At 39.8% G+C, this 17,883-nt stretch overlaps 1 protein-coding gene across 1 annotated transcript in view; it reads left to right on the top strand.

Annotated features, from left to right (window-relative positions):
* ZNF366 (zinc finger protein 366) overlaps window positions 1–17,254 on the top strand; it is a 36,319-nt gene extending 19,065 nt beyond the window's left edge. The window contains exons 3-6 of the mRNA XM_062599730.1: window positions 297–1,624; window positions 3,802–3,993; window positions 9,951–10,125; window positions 12,774–17,254. Coding sequence (XP_062455714.1) covers window positions 326–1,624; window positions 3,802–3,993; window positions 9,951–10,125; window positions 12,774–13,309 — 2,202 coding nt within the window. The 5' untranslated portion in view covers window positions 297–325 and the 3' untranslated portion in view covers window positions 13,310–17,254. The remainder of the gene's footprint in view (window positions 1–296; window positions 1,625–3,801; window positions 3,994–9,950; window positions 10,126–12,773) is intronic.
* The last annotated feature ends 629 nt before the right edge of the window (window positions 17,255–17,883 follow it).

The following is a 17,883-nucleotide window of genomic DNA, read 5'->3' as shown; positions in this document are numbered from 1 at the left end:
GTAGTGTGTTCAGGTACAGCATGTTTATATTGCAAAACTGCTGTAGGAGTCAAATTTGAAATAAAACACCAGTTCTACCATAGGAAGACCAAAGCTTCTTTGTTCTCTGCCAGCCAATTTATAATTTATTTCTGCTTTAAAAGGCCTACATCGTGCACGGGCCTAATACCTCCTTAGTTCCACTGAACTAAAAAAAAAAAAAAAAAAAAAAAAAAAATCCTTGAAAGCTGTAGAGTAGAAGTTTTAATCCCAAGAGAATAGGAAGAAATAAAAGAGATTTGTTTGTCTGTTTAAAGGAACTTGGACAGCACAGAAGAAATTAAATATGATGAAGACTAAAGAAACAAGTTTTAATGCGGACAGTACACGAGCATCTCCCTTTTCCCGCTGCCTGCCACCACTGAGCCCTGTTACAAAACCCCACAGAACAACTCCATTTCGTGAGGAATTCAGACCACACCTGTCACATTTCCGCTATGGTCCTCCTCCTCTTGGAGACATGGAAACTTTCCAGGGGTCCTTGGAAGGAGGGTCTCGGAAACGCAAGAGCATGCCAACAAAAATGCCTCCTTCTATCACTCTTGAAGGTTCCTCATCACCACCCCGCAGACCTGAAGACCATCATGATATAGGCTCTTCCAGTCTCCCCTTGGTGTTTCAACAGCCAGCACAACCCAAATACAATTCCCAGATGATTGACCTCTGCAACTTTGGTTTTCAGTTCTACAGAACACTGGAGCACTTTGGAGCCAAACCCATCAAGCAAGAACCTGTAAAGCCTAACATGGTGTGGCCCAGTAGCCCGCCATTCATGCAGGCTCCTTACTCTTATTATCCTAAAGTCCATCCTGGCTTAATGTTTCCTTTCATTGTGCCCCCAAACTTTCATTTCAGGAACCCCTTTCAAATGAAAAGACCTCCAGAGCCACCCCTCAGGAGGGCAGAAGTAAGAGAAAATGGTGAAAATAAACAGAAAGTGGAAAGAGTAGATGTCAACCTTCAGATAGATGACAGCTATTATGTTGACGTCGGGGGTGAACAGAAACGCTGGCAATGTCCAATGTGCGAGAAGTCCTACACGTCCAAGTACAATCTGGTCACCCATATCCTGGGGCACAGTGGCATTAAGCCACACGCTTGCACTCGCTGTGGCAAGCTTTTCAAGCAGCTGAGCCATTTGCACACACATATGCTGACACACCAGGGCACTAGGCCACACAAGTGCCAAGTGTGCCATAAGGCTTTCACTCAAACCAGTCACCTTAAGAGACACATGATGCAACACAGTGACATAAAGCCTTACAACTGCAGGATCTGTGGCAGAGGTTTTGCCTATCCCAGTGAGCTGAAGGCTCATGAGTCTAAGCATGAGAGTGGCCGAGAGAACATCTGTGTGGAGTGCGGGCTGGATTTCCCAACCCTGGCCCAGCTGAAAAGACATTTAACAACCCACCGTGGCCCTATACAGTACAACTGCACCGAATGCGATAAGACCTTCCAGTACCCCAGCCAGCTGCAAAACCACATGATGAAGCACAAAGACATTCGTCCCTACATCTGCACTGAATGCGGCATGGAGTTTGTGCAGCCCCACCACCTCAAACAACACTCCCTGACGCACAAGGTAAGCCGTGACGCATCGCGCTGGTCCTTGCAGCAAAGGCAGACCAAGGATCACAGGCCATTAAGAATAAGCACAGGTCCTCAAAAAGAAGGTCATCAGCCTACAGAGCATCGTGCTGGCCCTTTGCCAGCGGGAGAATCTTACACAAAGCAAAAGCCCCAGTGGTACTGGCAATAGTCGAAAGTAGAGGTCTCCGTCAGTTTTAAGAAAGTACACACACAAATATTTTATTAGAAACAGGAGTTCCACTACACCACCTGCATTCCTTCCAAAACTGTAATCACGTCTCTTTGTTTCTGGGTTTTGTCTTCAGAATAACCTTCTGTAAAATAACATAATTTTGTAGAACTGTCTAAACCCTCTGAAGTAGCAACAAGAATTTTCTACTGAAGAGCAAATCTATTCCTTTGCTTCCCTTAACTGGAAAGCAGGTTGATACGCAGAAGGCTGTATATATGCAGTAAAAGATAATATATTATTAGTCATCAGCTTCTGAAGAATCATTATAATGTGATATTTAGGGGAAAAAAAAACAACAAAATTTCCCTTTTCTGCAAAAGTTATCCAGAATATCTGTTATTGGAACTGGACAAACAGGACCATAACTTTCATATCAAGTGGCAATCTCATCATTGCTATCTGTAAGTGTCAGACTAGGGGCAGACTGTGAAGCGCATGCAAAAGATCACTGCAAAACAGGAAATTACTAGAGTTGCATTCAAGATCATCTGAAATAAGTTTATCCATTTTCAAAAAATATTACAAACACAAATCAAATAAACAAAATCAATCCAAGCTTTAGTAAAAATTCTTTCAATTTTGCCTATTTTTCCTTTAATGCTTGAATTTTTGCCTTTATATTAAAAGTGTTAAGAATAAAGAAAGCTACAGCATTTTCCTTTTTTTATATTTTTAAAATTTTTTTTAAGAAAAACACAGCCTCTACTTCCATATTCACTTTTTCTTCCCTTTACACTACTATCATTTCTGCTCTTTCTGGAGATTCCCTGGTGTTTGGATTTACCATACAAAATTCTGCCAGCTTAAAACCTGCTAATTTTTTTTGTCAGAGGAAATGCAATGCTTTCAAGCCCTTAAAGAGCTTCTGCTTCTTTGTCCACACCTGCAGGTGGATTCAGCTGTGAACATAATTAACAGTACTCAGCTGCCCAAACGCAGCCTCAGATCGGACAGGTAGGCACTTAGAAGCTGCTGGTGGTGTTCACAGTTGTATGGTGCAATGAACCCCATGAAAACAACGGACTGGCCCAGAAGGAGAGATCCTTACCAGTCGTCTTTGTAAATGGGGCCCACAGGAGGCGTTATTGTTATTGGCAGTTAACTAGAACATCTTCATTACCTGCAGCAACTTACACTCAAATGCCTAAAGTGTTTTGGTGGCAAACTCATTGATTTTCACAGCATTTAAATGACTTTTTGAGTAGCTGGCTGTTAGACCATGTGGGTGTGATGAGTACGTTGAAATACGTGTTAGTAAATTGACAGGATGGCATACGGAATACTAGACATGCTCTGCAAACACCAGATAAAGCGGAGTCACTCCTCTAGGGTTAGCTCAAATCCCACTAAGAATAAATAGGATTTTTTTTTTCACTGAAAATATCATGTATGTCCTTACTTGGTGTCATTGCTTAACTATGTGATATAATTTTTGGTTAGTCCAGATTTTTTTCTATAGTTTTCTTCAGAACAGGGACAGGACTTTGTTAGAATACCACTGAAGCCTGTGAGGTTCAATTACCTTAGCAAGTCCTGCCTTAGTCTCTTAACCAGTTAACTTTCATTCTTGGTCAAGAAGTGTACACCTTTGACCAATACTTTACATAAGCAATACAGTAGAAGAGAGAGGATGCCAGGTCATCAACAGAGAATGTTACTGACTGTGTTGTGTTGCTTTGTAAAGATACTGATGGAAATAAAACTCATTCTTTCATTAAGCTTACATTTTGTTTGCCTTTTCTGCTTCTCAGATTCTTAGGAGAAATTGCCAAGAAAAAAATACAAAAATATCTATTGGTTGAGCAAATGATGCTATAACCAAAATAAGTTATTACCTGCTTTTGCAGTGCAGAATATATACGGCTACACTCAAGATGAAATGGATTAGGAAATCATTCTCTTTATTGAGTTTTTTTTTATTCTTTCTTCCCTTACAGGGCGTGAAAGAGCACAAATGTGGAATTTGTGGCCGGGAATTTACTCTGCTGGCCAACATGAAGCGACACGTCCTCATCCACACCAATATCAGAGCCTATCAATGTCATTTGTGCTTCAAGAGCTTTGTGCAAAAGCAGACTCTCAAGGCCCACATGATTGTTCACTCTGATGTCAAACCCTTTAAGTGCAAGGTAAGTGTATCTCCTTTGGTGGCAGTCATAAGCCCCCTGGATATTTCCATGATGTTATCATCTGTGATATAGTAGGACTAGAAACACAAAACACGTTCTAAAATTGTATTTAAAATAGCATAAAATAGTAGTCTGGCTTCTTTTCTTAATCTAGGTTTCTCTCAGTCCAAAAGAAGGGAGGTAATATCTGTGATTTACTCCCTTCCCCTTGAATATCAGTAACTTTCATCTTGAAATACTTTCTCTGCTTAGCGAGCATTTAAATGCCACTGTCATTTGAGGACAACAAACATACCTGACATTTGCTTAGTACATCCATCCAAACAGAAATCTAAGTGCTTAATAGGTTGAAACACTGACTAAACACATAGATCAGTCTGGGCACCCCACAGAGCGCAACAGGGGAACAGCAGCAGCCCCGACTTCACGCAGTGATGCCGTGCAGCCGTTCGGGGAAGGACTCGGAGAGAGCCGCAGCAAAATGGAACTGCAGAAGGGATTTGAATGGGTTGAATGTAATTACCAGACTGAAATTCAGGGCAAGACATTAGTATCCTAACAAAATGGCTTTCTGAGAAATGTATCCTGCCTTTTTAGGATCCCCCGGGAATGCAGGATTGCTCCCTCCCTCTCGCACAGCAGAGGCTGACATTCTCCTTCCGTCCCCTCTTCTCTCCCCTCCCCATAAACTTTGGCTTTCCTGACTCTGCTCATCTCCAGTCTCTTCCTTATGAATCATTAATGTTCATTTTCTTACCCAGTGCTGGGCACTACATCTGCTCTTTTTGCTGCCTATGTGGCTCATTAGTGCAGTCATACCTTGTGAAGCCAAAGGTTGTAGTTTTTTCCCCACTTTGATCTGCTCTAAGAGGACTATAAATATGGAGTGCAGCATATTATCCAGTTTATGCATAAGTAATTGAAGATTGATCTGGAAGCAATTTCTAGAACTCTTTCATCCAACATCTTCATAGAATTAAATATTTTCTTTAAAAGAACCTTTCACCAAGAAGTAGAGTTGGATGAAATTTTTAAAATGGAATTACTTTCTCTTGGAAAATGTAAGACTTCAAAATGTCATAGGAAAGTGTGGCTTTCACTGATAATTTTTTTTAGGAAAATGTCAAAATGAATCTTTTTGACTTCATTTTGCTTTGATAACATTGAAGCTTTTCACTTCGAAAAAAAAAAAAAGCAAAGGCTTTCAATTTTAGCGTTTTGTTTCATTTTCATCTATATCTTAGTAAAATATTATTTCATATACTAGTGCTTACATTATTCTATATAGGTAAATAATTTGTATTATTGAAATGCTTGGGTATTTCCACTTCAAGTCTGCTGGAGGCTTTGATTCTTTGAGAATACCTGCAAACTTGTGTTTTTGCTCCCGTTTAGACAAAGTCCTCCTCTGACTCCAGAAATTTCAGAAAATAAACTCAGTTATTTGATCAGCCATTCTGGATGCCATATCTGGACCCACATTGCTTTTGAGATATGTTCCAATTAGCTGGCAGTTCATATTCAGGATAAGATTTGATGATGACAGACTATTAAAACTTTGAGATGCCAACAGTGTAAGCCAGGCACTGACTGCCAACAGCATGTTTTCCAGCCAGTAAAGCTCTACTGGAACACCTGTTTTTCTTATTTTTTTTCTTCTCTGTCCCCACCCCACCCAAGGAGAACAGAAACAAGTAAGCCCAGTGAACCAGCATCTCCTGTGCGTGACGCGTATGAATCAACATATTACTGAACCCCTGAACTGAGCGGGGATCCCAGGTGTCAGCAAAAGGAGAATCAGGAATCGCGCGTTGGTGTTCGGAAGCTCCTTTGCCTGTCCGACGGGGTCCTTCAAAGACTCGAGCGAGCCTCTCTGCCTGGTATTCAGAGGGTTAAGGCAATGACCAGATAGCAGCCTTTTGGCACCAGGCTCCTCCTCAGCAGAAGGAAGGATATAGCTGTATGAACAGGCTGCTTAACAATGGCTCACATGTCCCTGGGGAACCGCCTGCAAATAGATTTCATCTTGCTTTCTCTTGTACTTTTCAAAGCTTCCTGTTTTCTCACGGTCCTTTTGGACAGTTTACAGTCTTTCTCCCTCTCCCTCTCTCTTTGAGGAAAGGAACACCCTTCTTATGAAGAAAAAATAAAAAGAAGAAGAAGAATGCAAGGGAAAGGGAGCACAGCAGTAGCCTTTCTACTTCACCACATGCCACGGTTTTCTTTACCTTTTTCTCACAGCAAAAGAAAACATGAGGCTTTCCTATGTGTCTAATCACAGCTAAGCACAGACTATCTGAAGTGAGTGAGTAGCAAATAGTTGTCCCTTCTGTTTCCTCATCCAGCTGCAGCCTGGAGCTGCATTAGATTTTTCTCTGAACAGTGAACACCTCTGCAGCTTTTAAAGGCCGGAGCCCATGCTTCCTTGTTTAATTTTGTTTTAAACAAAAACACTGGAGAGTTCTGAAGGAGCTGCACCAAATGGTGCAGCAGTGTAGTTCTGATTTGTAGAGAAAGCTCCTACTGAAATTTATAGTTGCTCTTAGTGCTGAAGTCAATAGCGTTTCAGTCTAGTAACAGAGAGCATAATGATGTTTTCTCCAGCCCAGCCTAATGCACTTTGCAGCAGATGATCTGAACTCCCTTGCTCCTCCAAATACACAGTTCAAAGTGGATCTAAACAGCTTTGGTTTATGATTGCTCGTCAAAGGCTCTTCTGGAGGTCCTTTGCCATGTAGGAATGTGCTTACATACTATTGATGAACTGGGCCCTGCTACTGTGTGGAAGATCCCATGACATAAATGCAGTCTCCATGTGCATTTGGCACTATTTTTTCCTCACAGCAATGCCAATTTACACCACTTTTCCCATTGCACATAAAATCATGGTTTTGATCAGGAGTCCAAAAAAAAGGAAACTGAGCTATACGTATTCTGGGAAAAAACGGAACAGACTGACCAATCTAGAAGGGTGATACTCCATGCAGTGGCTTGGGAAGACACAATCTAGTGCAGAGCTATTAAGAATTGCCCTAAGAAATTGTGCTGAAGTCCAATTCACCAAGTCTTGTTCACCAGCTAGTGCATCAGAGTATGTTCAGCAGACTTACAGCTGAGGTTGTTATCTTCAGGGCTTGAATTCGATTTTGTCTAAATTACAGAGCCTAATAAGAGGTCCACATGTGAACCATGTCATTCCTGCTGTCTCTACATCTCTTGCATGAGCTTTCCACCTTCCTAGGTGCTAAGACCCTCTCTGCTGACTTCTGCTGGAGCACTCTTTCATGCACCTGGGCTCTGGGTCATCTTTCCCAGTCAGCTCCGTCAGTGCTCGCACCCCTGTCCTGTCAGAGAGGAAGAAAATCCCAAATGCCTTCCTAGTCCTAATTTGCTCCCCAGACTCAGGCTACTTTTTGAGCACTAGCTTTGCACCCCAGCTACTTCTGAGCCTTTTATCTTCCAGAACATAGCCTGGGACCAACTCCCCTCACCCCCTGAATCACAGAGACTCATCTGAAACTCGGCTTTTGCCTTCTGAAAGGGGAGCTTACCCAGAGACCATGCCACACAGAGTCATCATGCTGAAAAAGAGTTTTCATATCTGCATTTCTTTAACTTTCCTGGCACACCCCTCCACTCTGGTACCATTTTCTCATGTCCCCCAAGGAGACTTCAGGACAGGAACACATCATACAACCCTAAGACTGTGCATGACTTTGGGAAATGGAAAACCTAGCTCTTCACTCGGAGAATAAAAATTGTGCTACACTGTATGGAACAATCCTTTAGGTGTCCTATCTCTTTTTTTTATGACGAAAGAGAAATAAAATGTTATCTTGCCAGAAAGAAATGATCTTGCCAGTCCACTTTAATGCTCAGTACCTTACAAAGATACAGATTTGGATGAAGTCCTCTAACCATTCAACTATTCAGCCTAATTTTCTTTGATTATCAGTTTCGATAGAGAAGTAAAGACAGAGCTATCAGAAAGCAAAAATTGGTGAGGACACAGATAAGCCATAATACAAGTAGATAACCAGAAGCCTCCTGCTGAGAGGTATTAGAGAGCATATTAGTGAGGGACGATTTGGTATTCTTACAGACAGAGAAATATTGATACACCATAGTGCATTCCAGCTGCTGTCAAGATATAATCAGCTGCTGTTCTTCCCTGTGAGTTTACTGTGCTCATCAGTGCTTCTTCTCCTCTTTGTTTCCTCCCAGCACTTTCAGAATGTTTTCTCATGCATTCATTTCACTGAATATAAGTCACCAGGCAGGTTAGCTTTCTCTGAATACAGAGGAGAGACGATCCTCTTTCCTAAGCGGATGGATGACCCTTGGAATCAAATGGCTTTCATGAATACTTTACAAGTTAATAACTCATTTTCCATGACCTTTCTTTTTTCTTTACTTTTTCTATGAACACTTTTGCTGACAAATTCATTTGCTAGAATGTTCATTCTAGCAAAAGTATAGACAAAAAAAAAAATCATGGAAGAAAAAAAATGCAGTTCAAGTAAATAATTTTTAAAAAGCAAGAGAATATTTCTATTTTTTTCTTGTTGAAGCATTCACCCAGCTCATTTTTTATTTAAAAATGATATCCCTGTAAGTTTTTACATTAATTAACTGCTTCCGTTTTCCCCTCAAGATACGGTTTAAGGAGAAAAGGGTATGGTACTATTTCACCTGGGATCAGTCCCACAATCTAAATCTTATCCTGATATTCCAGTTGATGGCTTTGTGAATTTCAATCAGAAATAATTGTAGTACATCTTCTCTATTACCAAAATAAATTCAATGAAAAGTCAGATTAGACCAAAACTTTGGTCAAACCTCAGGAACTGTTTTTTCAGCATTTTCTCCCAGATGAGTTACACTGCTTGATGTAATTTTCAACTACTCAGTAATGGTGATTCTGGCTCTTTTAATAGTGAAGATCGTAATAAAATAATTCGGATGCCAGAAGTATTTGTCTAAAGTTATTCCAAAGAGGAGTTGAAATAGAAAGCAAACACAAAAGTTTACAGAGGGTGGATATAGCCACTTGAACGTGAATAAAATTATAATTCCTGATAAGGAAAGAGCAGAAGACGAGTAAGACTAAACGCTTATATTAGTGATGTCAAACTTTCATGTCTAGAGAATACATTTTATTTATAAGGGATGAGACTATAAAAGGACTCATCTAGAAAAACAACAATGAAAAAAACCCCTTATTGTTTCAGCAAAGGGAAACCCACAGGATCAATGGCTCAAGCTGGCAGGAACATGCTCCTGGGAGAGCTGAGTCACTGTCGCAGTCCCATGACTTTTAAATTCCAGCTAGCTCACCAGAGACACTAAAACACAGAAGTTCATAAACAGAAGATGAGAAGCACAGAAAAAGAGGGCAGCAAAAAAGCATATTAAAAAGGAATTGCTTTTTCTAGCTTTAAGCAGAATGTGCAGTCATTTCAATTCCACTTAAGGAGAAGTGATATTGTGCTTTCACAGATAACTTTCATTGGTTGTATCTCGTACCTCCATCTCTGCCCAGCATTCCTCTTGATTAAAGGCTAGATTTATAAAGTAAGTGGTTCACCTGAGCAGTAAGTTATATACTTTGGATTTCATTCAAGTTTAGAACTCCTCAGGTTACATAATTATGTCTTTCCTCTCCCTACAATAACATTCCCTGATCTCGGGGGGGGGGGGGGGGGGGGATTCTTGATTGTATGTCTTCTGTTAGCCTACAAATTTTTTAAAATGGCAGCTGTGCAGAAGGACCTAGATAGGACAAACTCAACCATATATTCTTGTCTGTATGATTTTCTTTGTGTCTATGATAGAAAAATAAATTTCAACAGAAATCTGCCAGGGCTTAAGTTAGAAGGGTAGGTTCTATTTTCTTCTAAAACGTTCACCTTGAAAGTACCTCTACAAATAATTTTCATTTTTACTGCTTTTGACAGCTGTGTGGAAAGGAATTTAACAGAATGCACAATTTAATGGGACACATGCACTTGCACTCAGACAGTAAGCCTTTCAAGTGCCTCTACTGTCCCAGCAAATTCACCCTGAAGGGAAACCTAACCAGGCACATGAAAGTCAAACACGGAGTCATGGAAAGAGGATTTCATTCTCAAGGTAATATTCATCAGTAATGTTCTTCTCTGAGAGGCTTTACAATGTGCATCAGTACCACCTTAACGGGCTTTGTACCGCAGATCTATGATCTTGTGCCACAGATCCAATGATACTGGAAGAGGTTGAATCTCATAAGCCTGGGAGGTTGTATTCACTATCTGTATTACTCTAGTGCTATAGATCAGAGATCCCCAAGGTATTGGCCTTTATCGCAGAGATATTTCAGGTCAGGTATCTTCTGGCACAGAGGGACAGACTAAAGTAGAGTAGTAGAAGAAAACAAAATGAGACAGTACTTGTGAGCACAAGGGACAGTAATTCTTGCACAGGGAGTCATTGTTGTCAAGTTTTAGAAGACACACGTGGTAGTGTGATAGCAGAGGACTTATCAAGCTGTACAAATATCCCTGTACTTTAGCTCAGGCCTCTGTATCCCCTCACTGTAGGGAACATGCAATATCCCCAGCACTGAGGAACTTCTCCTGACGTGTGGTAACTCTGAAACGCAAACAGAAGCGAGCCAGTGGAGACTCAGTCTTAGAAGGACTGTGGCACTTGTAGCAGGCGAGGAAAACTATTGGAGGATGTGGATGAAAATGCATTGATCTTCTCGACTAAGCATGTAATTTTACTTCTATTAAATAAATTCAACAGTCTGGGGAGATTCAATTCCAGACGCTGGCAGGCCACAGCCTAGCAACCATGGATAAGCAGGCTTCCTTCCCCTGATCCCCCTCTCCTGGTTAGGAGTTCATAGTTTTTCCTCTCATTCTTGAGGCATGCTATCATGTTCTATATCTTTGCCATTTCAAGATTAGATTAATAAGATGATTTTAGACACGAGGATAACTCTTAAATCCATTCAGAGCTGAAAGAAGCAAAAAGAACTAGAAAATTTCACAGCAATCATGAGATACCAGCAATCTTGCTCACTACTTACTGGATTCCAGTCTGGAATTGGAGCATAAGCCCAAATGACTACAAGTTCAGGAGCCTTTCTGCTCAAGATACATTTATTCTATGTTGTATTGACATAGCTGACTTTAGACAAAGACCATGAACTCAAGACCCAGTTTACAAAGAAGCAAGTAGATGAGGGGAGACACTCCTCCCCCATCTCAAAGTTTATGGATTTTTGATCCCTCAGAATATCCTGCAAAGCATTTCCTATCTTCTGCCCACCATATATACTTCCTAAAATCAGCCTCATGTGCGCACACATGCCAATGCTATCTAAAGAAGTGGAGGAATTAGGGAGGATTGTTTTGAGAGTTTGAATATCGAGGAGATTTTGTTTGCTAAGAGTTTCTGGATAAATAACTCTTTCATGGGTAAGATATCTTGGTGTTCCTCAAATTCAGGCTTTAAGGCAGCCTAGCATGAATGGAGATGTCTTTTAATGACACTTGGGATAAAATTTACATGGTTCCTAAAAGGTAATAATATGTTTTTTTTTTCTTCCTGTAAACCTCCTACAGTACTATGCTAGCTACACAATTACTCGTAATTGAAGGCAGGCTAAGTGCTTTTCAGTGTACACAGATTCTTCAGCCCCTGAGGCTCATCAGACACAGACAACTTCTAAGGCCTGCCACCTGCTCATAAAGCATTTTAACAAACACAACCTGTTGCAGTGTAGCAGCTGTATCTAGTGAGGCTGCATAAATCCTGCAGAAATTGGATCCAATTATTGGGGGGGGGGGGGGAGGGGAACAACACAACTAAAATAGTGGCCCTGATAGATTTTTGCTATTGGATGAAATCCTCACCCCAGTATTGCCATTATTCTTTTAATTAAGATGAACTATGTCTGGATCTTTCTCTGTGTATCCTGATGGTTAGGGTCTATCTGAGCCCATGGAGGCCTCCTGGGTTTCCAGCGAATAGAAGAGAACACTATTCTCAAGAGAGCAGATGCTGTGCTAAATATTAGCACAAACTAGGTCCAGGACCACACTCAGACCGACATTGAACAGCTCAAAATCATCATTTGATTTTAATGATTTCCTCAAGCTGTTGCACTATTACTAACTAGTACATAGAGCTCTGCAGAGGCACTAGATGAAAAAGTAAAAATCAGGGAGAATGGAGATTGCAGAACGATCAGATATGATTGTATCTTCATTTTTAAAGAAGCAACTTTGCCCTAGAATGTCCCCAGAACAAACATGTTAACATGTTTAAACTTTTCCACTCCTCTGGAAAAAAAATGCCAAAAACTAGGACTCTGATTATGGTGTGTGATGATTTAGATCACACACACAGAATCACACAGATCAAAGTGTTGATTTAAAAAAAAAAATAGGAAACAAGAGGAAGCAGGTAGGTTCGCTGACAAAAATAGTTTGCAAGAGGCCAGGACGCTCCACTTTCATTCCTAGCTTTCTCATCAAGCGTCTGGCATGTATAACATATGTTTTGTTCCTGACCTGGCCGTAAAGTGGATACCATAGTACTCCTTTCAACAGTGTTTCAAAGGAGATGTCATAAGCTGTAAACATTAGAGTGCTTGGAGATAGCTGGATGGAAGACAAAGGTAAAATATTAAATAGAAGGCCATCTCACTTTTTATTTTTTAACCATACATTATATAGTAAAATTTGCTATATATAAATTTTACCTTTTCTCCCTGCTTAAACCACTACAAGGTTTTGGAAGAGGAAGAATTGCTCTGTCCCAGACAAATGTCTTAAGAAGTTTGGAACAGGAAGAGCCCTTTGATCTTTCCCAGAAAAGCCAAGGGAAGGGAATCTCATTCCATTCAGATGGCGAGAGTGCCAAGGGAAGCTCGTGCCAGGAAGAAGAGGAAGACAACTGCTACGAGGCAGAGCAGTACAGCCCCAGCATGTACCATCATGACAACAGCAAGCTGTACATGCCTCAAGATTTGTCTGGCAAACCAGAGTGTGTGATGAAGGACTTCAGAGAGTCCTACTGCAATGAGAAGGAGGAAATGATAAGTGAAGGAGGACTAGAGAAAAGCACTGGAAATTCAGACAAGCAGGAGAGCCAGGGAGAGAGAGACCTTGTGAACAACAAAGAACACCTCAGCCTTTGTTCCTTTGAAAAGGGCAGGCTTGGCCATTCTCTCTCTGATTACTTGTATTTCAAGCACAGGAACAAGAGTTTGAAAGAATTACTGGAAAGAAAAATGGAAAAACAAGCAATGCTAATAGGCATTTAAATGGACAACATTTTAAAACAGCTGGAAAATGGGAACCAGACATCTTTTAGCAAGAACTGTAATTTACCAGAGACTGGAAGCTGGTAGTAGTCTTTAGAGATGAACAAGCCAAATCAATAAAGATAATTTAAGGTAAAACATGTGTATTCAAAGACTAAAGCAGTCCAAGGGCACCAAGAAATGCAATAGGTATGGAACAATAACATTTTTATACTTATTCATTTGATGTATAAGGAGACAATGGGGTGGGTTCTGAACATTATTTTCCTTTATCTGGGGTGGCAGAGACTTATACGCAGTTTTCTAGTTATCAAAAAAGCAACATACTTTAGCATTCGATTTATTATCTGACTAAATACGTAAGAGCACTTCTAACCATAGGCTCAGAAAAATCTGAAAATACTAAGCATTTCACAATATACGCAAGAGTACTGTTAAATACGGCACGCATGAAAGCGCTGTCAGTCTCAGAACTAACGCAATCCAAATATTTGGTTTACTGAAATGACTGTGTTAGTTCAACCACTTACAATGAGAAATAGGAAAAACGGTAAGAGGAAATGTCTTGTGAGATGGCAAGGTGCAACTCTGTAAGACTTTGAAAAGACTGGAATTGGTTATGGTCACAGAATCTTTTCCTCTGGCACAAGGGATGCTCATGTTTTGTTACATTTCTATCAGTATGAGAGTATTTAACAATTCTTCAAGTGAAATATGCTGGACTGTGTTCACATTTTGTTCTACTCTCTGTTCAGATCAATACATTTAATGAGCAGCAGCAGCACATAGCATTTGCAAGTCTTCTTGTAATTGCACGTAAAGCAATGAGTCATTTCATTGAGAAAATGATATAATTTTGCCATTTATCTCTTCAGTTAGTCTTGGCTAGCAAGAATGATTTTGAAATTCCAAAGTCTGATTTTATCTTAGAAGGGACACCAAAAAAGAGCCCTTACAAGGTGAGCAATACCTCACAGAGAAAACTAGCCTTTAGATTTCCTATTATCGGCATCGCATATTTTCCTTCCCCTGACTAGTAAGGTCTGGGCCTTTCAGAAAAATAATTAAAGAAAAGAGAGTTCTACTAATGCTATTTTCCCAGCTTTTCATCCTTTGGTTCCCATACAAGCATATGTTCATGACATAAGTTGCTAAAAGCACACTTCATTAAGCACATTCCATTAATTACATGAATTATTTGATCAAGGTCTTGGTTCCTGCATCTTCAAGATATATGACAAACAGCCCCAAGCCATTCTGCTGCCATTCCGCTGCCTCAGAAGGAAATAAAGATTTAAAAGGTCTTTTAAATATTCCTATTTCATTTTGATACCCCAGCTCAACAGGTTAAACTCCGTATATATGTACATCATTTCCAAATATTACTACCTTCTTTATTTACTTGACATGATCTTGATTTAAAATACCTTGTTATCATGTTCAATATATAATAAGTTTTTACCAAATATAAAGTCACATACTTATGGCTTGCTAAGGCTAAAGGCCTGTAGCTGCAGCTCTCTGCTATTATAAGAAACCTCTCACCTTACAGTAGAAATAATTCTCACACCTGCCAGTGAATCAGCATCCACAGGACAACATTCCTCACTCATCACATAAAACCACATTTGTGCAGTCTGAGATTGCAGAAGGTGTTTCACTTTTCAGGGTTCAAACACAGAGCATAATAGGTAAGGAAGATGCTGAATGCAGAGCAGAAAAATTGTTGACATAAGAAGCTTAAACATACGGGTCATTCTTCTAAATGTAATTTGCTGCACAGCTGATGTATGTACTTTTTTACAATAAAGAGGGTATACCAAGCTGAAGTGCAATGTAGGTCACTGGGACTAAAATGAATGGCGTCCCTCAACGTGAGGTATATTTCAGAGGTTCACAGACCTTATGTTTTCAATGATGGACTATTTTATCACGTACATATAATTTGTCCCTTGCTTCTACTGCAAGATATCTTCCGTTGGAAAAGAAGCCATCTTTCAAGGAAGGCAGTCAAGGTGGTTAAGTAGAAGAATCAGAAAACTTCCAAGAGTAATGTATTCTTCAAGAGTAACTGTATTCTTTCTCAGATTAGAGGGGAAAAGATCTGGTCTGTAAATTTGAGAGTGTTATGGGAGAGAGAGAGAGTTTTATCAAGACAGAGACAAATGGTTACATATCAAAAACATTCCAGACAAAAAGACAGAGCAATCCTCTGCAACAGAGGAGAGATTTTCAGCAGATATCAGGTCCCGTTTGGGATCCAAACTACCAAGCAGAGTTTTCAGAAATGCTCAGTATAGTTGAATAGTCTGCCTCCAGTTGAGAGTACTATACATCTGAGGTCCTGGTCCTGAGTTCTGTGGAAAATCCATCTGCAGTAGATAATATCATAACCACTAAGACAATGTCTACTAAAAGTATGCAGGAGAATTACTGGCTCTCCAGAATTCCCTTATAGACCATGTAAGGGAAAACACCAGAGGCGTCATCAGGAAAGGAAATCACTGCAGACAAATCTGGTTGTCTGAACTGTTAACCAAAACACTTTCAACCACACCTTCACTGCAGCTGATTTATCTGCTTGTACAGTCCCACTTCTCATTGCAGCAAAAGCAATAGCCAGCCACCTACAGCCAGGCTGGAATGAGTAGATGTCCCCAGAATGGCAATGCTAGTTCCAGTGTAACTCCCTTTTCTTGAATTCTTCTTAGAAAGCAGAGGATACTCCATTACAATGAAGCTTGGACACTACTAGTCACATAGTGTCACAAACCTAACTCAAACATAACAAAGGTAATTCATTTTAGAGCTGTAAAGAACGCATCTAAAAACCACCATAAGTCACCAGTCAGAAGAACTGCAAACAAAATTATTATTGAGAAAAGTAATGAGTACCAAGTGACACAAGCAAAGGGATTACGAGAATGATCATCTCTCTACTGCAGAACATAGTATAGCTAGGTCCAAGAGACGTGTTATATATAGGCCCTGAGGGACAAATTAATTGTGAAATAACTGTCTTCATTGTGAAGCACCTTGCTTTTCCAATGTAAGTCATTTTCACACTATTTACATTGGCACTGTTTTGGGAAGAGACAGTAACAGCCTTTGCTTTTTAATAACTTTGAAAATGCTTTATAGAAATTTGTTCTCTTAACTAAGTTATTTCCCATTTCTAATTTTCAAGGAATCAGCTTTCTTATTTTGCTTTGAGCTGAGGCCCAGAAGTCCTACAGAGATATTGCCTGTGTCCTGTGTTGTAGGTAACCCTGGTATGATTTGAGTTTGACTACCAGGACTCAGCCACCTTCTTGTGAACCTGTGTTCTCCTGCCTGCGAGGCAGCTTCCAGTCTGTGATGGCAAAGATAGGTGCTATGTGCTCAGTAACTCAAAGGATAGAATGTTTTATGATAATATTGTAACAGAGGTTCATCCTGTGCTGTGTTCAATTTGCTACGCTCTTAGATGGTTATTTATCAGAAAGATGAAGCAGTGTTGCCGTACTCCTCCTTTTATAATTCCTTGTTGGTCTAGAGGCTTTTCTCTGATTTTTCTCTTCATAAGGTGCTGCTGGACTCTGCTGTTATGTGTGTACAGTTAAGAAGTAATATAAGTACTATATTTATTATTCCAAGAAGTATTTAATAATAATTATTAACAGTTTGAAAATAAGTTGTGTCTGCTTAGCTGAACAAGATGTAACAGAGCTAACATTTTGTACTCCTAACAGATTTTGCCAATGATGTTGTATATATTTATTTCACACAGAACACTGGGTTCCTATTTAAAACCCCAACTCAAAAAATGGACCAACCTATTTGTGAATATTTAGTTTCTGGCTTTCTATCTCAGTAGTAAAAGCAGTTCTCCTGAAACTAGTACATATGATGTATTGTATTAATTTAAACAAATAAACATATACTAGAGATGTTCCTTACCTTCTATTGAAATGGATTGGAAGTTCTTGACATCCTAACTATTTTACATAATAAATGCATGGGGTTGGTCAGACAAGGTCATACTTCACTCAGCCTCACTGAAGAGTAGTTCTCGTAAAAGGAAGCCTGAAGGAGTGGTAGAAGACTGCTTAGGAGACAAGGGGAAAAGCGCTGCCAGGTTCTCTGAGATAGAGAGACTGCAGCAAGGAGATAAAAAATGCCCTGGAGTGATTATGGAATTTGTTAATATAGCCTCACCCAAGCTAAAAAAGAAAGATATAACTTCTATCTCAAGTAAATTTCAAAGAAAGAACAGACGTTTTATAAAACTAAAGTTAAGAATGTAGAGATACCTTTGTAATTAAGAATGTAGAGATACCTTTGTAATTTTGGGTTCTTATTACGCAGAAGATCCAGAACTTGAATGTTCAAAGTTTCTTTTTCTAATGGAGAGCATCACTTTTAAGTGATGAGTAAGTTCTTAGATTGTTTGTTTGTTTTAATGAGATCCTGATGGAACTGGCATAATCAAGCTTCACAGACCCCATTTAAAGTTGAAACACAGAAAGAAAACATCTGGAATACTGGCTATAAAATATTTCAAGTAATAAATAAAATAAAGATACATAGTTTCT

The sequence above is a fragment of the Rhea pennata genome, chromosome Z (assembly GCF_028389875.1).
Source record: "Rhea pennata isolate bPtePen1 chromosome Z, bPtePen1.pri, whole genome shotgun sequence".
Classification (NCBI taxonomy): Eukaryota; Metazoa; Chordata; class Aves; order Rheiformes; family Rheidae; genus Rhea; species Rhea pennata.
Note: the sequence above shows the minus strand (reverse complement) of the source record. Positions and strands in the feature narration are given on the sequence as shown.